The 4,391-nt window shown below is 37.6% G+C and overlaps 1 protein-coding gene across 1 annotated transcript; it reads left to right on the plus strand.

The window, feature by feature from the left end:
- Positions 1-578: 578 nt before the first annotated feature.
- Positions 579-3,829, plus strand: NUDCD2 (NudC domain containing 2). Its single transcript, XM_009879811.1, has 4 exons — positions 579-641; positions 713-779; positions 2,432-2,583; positions 3,497-3,829. The coding sequence occupies exons 1-4, from the start codon at positions 579-581 to the stop codon at positions 3,578-3,580; spliced, it is 366 nt and encodes a 121-aa protein (XP_009878113.1). The 3' UTR covers positions 3,581-3,829.
- The last annotated feature ends 562 nt before the right edge of the window (positions 3,830-4,391 follow it).

The raw sequence follows: 4,391 nt of genomic DNA on the forward strand, positions 1-4,391 counted from the left end.
CCCCGCGGTGTGAGGGAGGGGAGGCCCGGGGGGTGAGGGCTGCCGAGGGCCTCGGCGTGCGAGGGAGGGGGCCCCGGGGTGCGAGGGCCGCCGAGAGCCTCGGGGTACGAGGGAGGGGGCCCCGGGGCCGCAGGGCGCTCCGCTGCCTCCCGAGCGGATTAAAGTATCTGTCTGCCGTGTTGCGTCTTTTTTTTTTTTTTTTTCCTTCTTTAAATATCTAGATTTTGATAAAAGTGAAATTTGTTAGAAACAGTTTTGTCGAACTGCACGATCTTTAAAGACGTTAGGAAAAATAAAGATAACAAATTCACAGATTTACTTTCACATTGGTAATGAACAATTATTCATAGCGTAACGCACATATACATTGCACCTTAGCTGTACATTACCCGTGGCAGAAACACTGGCATTTTCATGGCGAGTCTATTAAAAATGGCATTACCCTCTGAGAAACACAAGGCCTTTCCATGAATTGTGATACTGAAACAGTGACAGGTATTTTTACTGTGTTAAATATTTCATTTTTTAAAAAAAAAAAAAGCAAAGTCGTGGAACAAAAAATAATTCTTTGATAGTCTATGTGCAAGCCTATACTTATAGGGGCCAGATCATCCTGTTCATTTTCAGTAGAAAACAAGAAGGTAAGTTGGGAGTCAAACTTCACAATTCAATATGAACTGGATACTGAAGAGGTGTTCTTGCTTTGTAATAGTGTACATGTCTTTTGCAGGGTAAACTTTTCGACTCAACAATAACTGATGAAGGAACATGGACGTTAGGTAATAACCTATATCTGAAATGACATTATGAGGGCAGTAGAACTTCTCAAAATATGCTGCAGAAGAGTTTACCCCCCCCCTTTTTTTTTTTAATGGGAAAGATTACTTTTTTCCTTGTACATAAGCTTTGTAAAAAAGACAATCGTTATTGCCAGACTGAGGAACTGAGGTAGTACAAAAGCCCTAGAGATTAAGGTTGATGGAAAAATGCCGTATCTTGGAAGGTAGTAGTCAGTGGATTACAAACACTCCCATATAGTGAGAAGTTTTTATTAACCCTTATTAAAGCTAGACAATTATGGTAGTTATGTGGTCTGTGCCTCTCTGTAATCGGTACTTCTCTTTATTCTTTCTCTTATGCATTATATTTTTGTGATAGGTGATATTCTATGCATTATATTTTTGAGATGGGTGACAAAACCCACAGTCCAAGAAAATCGAAAAGCAATCTAAAAATCACACTAAGGCACCTACAGATAATGAGCAAAAAAAAGCGTCTGTGATTTTTGCATCATAACTATCGTGAAATGTTTAGAATATTTTGAGTTTTGACAATCATATTTGTGGACTGTGCCTGTCACTTCATGTTTTCCTATGATGGATTTTGTTTTCCATTCAATATTTATTCTAAATATTGATTAATGATTTAGTAACTTAAACATGAAAACTAGAAGCATAAATAAACATTGTGAAGTGAAGCCTACTGTTTTCCAGTATGGGAAATAATCTTCAAAATACACTTTATAATGCTGTATTTATTCATAGAATCATAGAATGGTTTAGATTGGAAAGGTCCTTGAAGATTGTCAAGTTCCACCCCCCCTGCCATGGGCAGGGACACCTCCCACCAGACCAGGTTGCCCAAAGCCACGTCCAGCCTGGCCTTGAACACCTCCAGGGATGGGGCCTCAACAACCTCTCTGGGCAACCTGTTCCAGTGCCTTACCACCCTCAAAGTGAAAAACTTCTTCCTAATGTTTAATCTAAACCTGCCCTCTTCCAGTTTATAGCCATTCCCCCTCATCCTGTCACTACATGCCCTAGTAAAAAGTCCTTCCTCAGCTCTCCTGTAGGCCCCCTTTAGGACCCGCGACCTTGGCATTATCAGCATCAATAAAGCATTCAATTAGAACTAAACATCCTTCGTGTTAACTGTGAAATGTACTTCCAGTATATTGGCTGTAAGTCTGCGTTTAAATAAATTCATGATACCGCCATATGTCGCTAAAACTTAGTTCTGGCTTTTATTGCTAATAACTCTCTGTAAAGCGTGACCTCAAATCCTTCATTATTGCCTTAGCTGAGCTGTTTATATTAAAAGAGTAAACCCTTTCTCTGTTGTGAAACTCTCTAAAAGGTTAGTGTATGTTTTCAAGAGAAATACTCGTGAGCTGTGTTTTAATCCCTTAAAACGGCTTCAGTATTTTACATGCCAGAAAAGAGGGAAATGACTGTATAGGCTATCTTTGCTTCAGCCTTTCTGTTTCTTGTTATCATTTATTTATCAATAACCCTGTTGGCATTGGCATTAAGAATTTAAATTACTTCAGCAAATAAATTCTGTGCTTGTTAATGGTGAATTAACAACAGAAAAGCCTAGCACATAGCACTGAGTTTGATGGTTGTTTTATGTGTCTGTTTTCATTCAACAGAAGACAGGAAGCTGATCCGAATTGTTCTAATGAAGACAAATCGAGATGCTGGAAATTGTTGGACATCTCTGTTAGAAAATGAATATGCTGCTGATCCTTGGGTACAGGACCAGATGCAAAGGAAGCTTACGCTGGAGCGATTCCAAAGAGAGGTGAGTTAAAGGACCATAATTCCTCCATATATTTTGCGTTTGCACACAGACATTAGGCCGTGAAAGCTGCGCAAAATTGTTCTGCTGTCCAGTGCCATGGAAACATACAGTTTGATATAGATATATATGTATATGCATACAGAACGCTCACAGGGCTTTATCAGTGTACTTTCAAGAGGTTATTCTGTCTGTAGTCTCTCTGACAGTGCTGTTTTAGGGTTTGTTGCATAATACTAACAACTTTTCACTTACATTTGGCTACACACAATTTCTATTATTATCTAGAATGATGGCATAGCCGTATTTACAACAAACTTCTAATATCAAGCTCTATTGAATATGTTTGTTTATAACTTCAGATGATGTAGAACAGTTAGCTGGAAAATATTTTCATTGTCCGTTTACTAAAATTGCTTGAATTCTTTTGGTACACCTTTAGCACGCAACTATTCGCGCGTATATCCGCAGCGTTGTAGAATTATGACTTGTTACTTAACAGCTGAATCAGCACACTACGTGCTGCAACAAAAGATAACATTTTTATAAAACTTGTTCTCCAGAATGGCAGGTACTTATATGTTCAAACAAGGGGACACCAGAAGCCAGAAATTTTTCTTCAACTTTCCTTAACATTTCCTTACTGGAAGGTCTAACTGCTTGCCAAGTCGAGAACAGCATTACAAAGTCACTTTGGCAGTAGCCAATCAAACTATGACAATTTAGGTTTTATTTGTTGATGGATTTTCCAAGAAATTCAGTGCTATGACAAATGGATGACAAGTTGATTGTAACATGTCCTTGTTACAATGGCAGAGTATTAACAGAAACAGTTTTGGACTTTTTTGGGGGTTTTTTTTTAAACATTTTGATTATGAATAATTTATCTATTAAACTTTTCTCTTACCTCCGTCAGAACCCTGGATTTGACTTCAGTGGGGCAGAAATTTCTGGAAATTACAGCAAAGGAGGACCAGACTTTTCTAATCTTGAAAAGTAAACTGTTTTTTTCTGTGTTCCTTGAGAGGAATTATACACTTAAGGACTGGAATCATGTAACCAGTGAAGACTTCAGTGATCTCTTCAACGGATTGTCGTCAGGCAATTACTTCAGTGAAGAGAAAGAAGATCTCTTCCAGTAGAACGAAGACAAAGTGTTAACAGCTGATTTAAAAGCTGCAATAACTTTCTAATACTAAGGGACAAACTATAGAGAAAGGTGTACACAAAAAAGTAACATCTTTAAGCAGAATGTTGGTTTGGTTTTGTTTTTCCCTTAGAAACGCCAGAGTAAACTAGTCAGTTATAAATACATCATTTCTCTTAATGCAAGAATATCTTATTCACTGTTGAAGAATAGATGTTACAAGCAAGATACTTAGTATTTTCTCTTGATTTGCAACAGGAAGGCTATTAGGATGGCTACAGTTACACTTTCCCTGGGTAGCAGCCCTCTGAGAACTCATGTCATTCTAAAAAAGTGATTTAAATAAAGAAATTACTGCATCTTGCCTCAAATAAGGTTTTACAGTCCACTGTGTTGTCAAGTGTAACACTAATAATTAATACTTCCTACCAGGTAAGCAATACTAGAAAACTGGAAGGTCAGGTGAAAGTCTGGATATAAATAATTGTATGCGTTAATGTAATATAACCTTTCGGTATAAATATTTAAGATTTTGAAAGTAAGAGAATATAATGACTTTTGAAAAGAAGAGAAAGTCCCTCAGTAGGAAATAGTACCTTGCATCTGTTCATTACCAACATATAGCATGAGTTGTTGATAGTGTATCTAAGAAGCTGTACATTTT

Source organism: Charadrius vociferus, unplaced genomic scaffold (assembly GCF_000708025.1).
Source record: "Charadrius vociferus isolate BGI_N301 unplaced genomic scaffold, ASM70802v2 scaffold212, whole genome shotgun sequence".
In the NCBI taxonomy this organism is placed as follows: Eukaryota; Metazoa; Chordata; class Aves; order Charadriiformes; family Charadriidae; genus Charadrius; species Charadrius vociferus.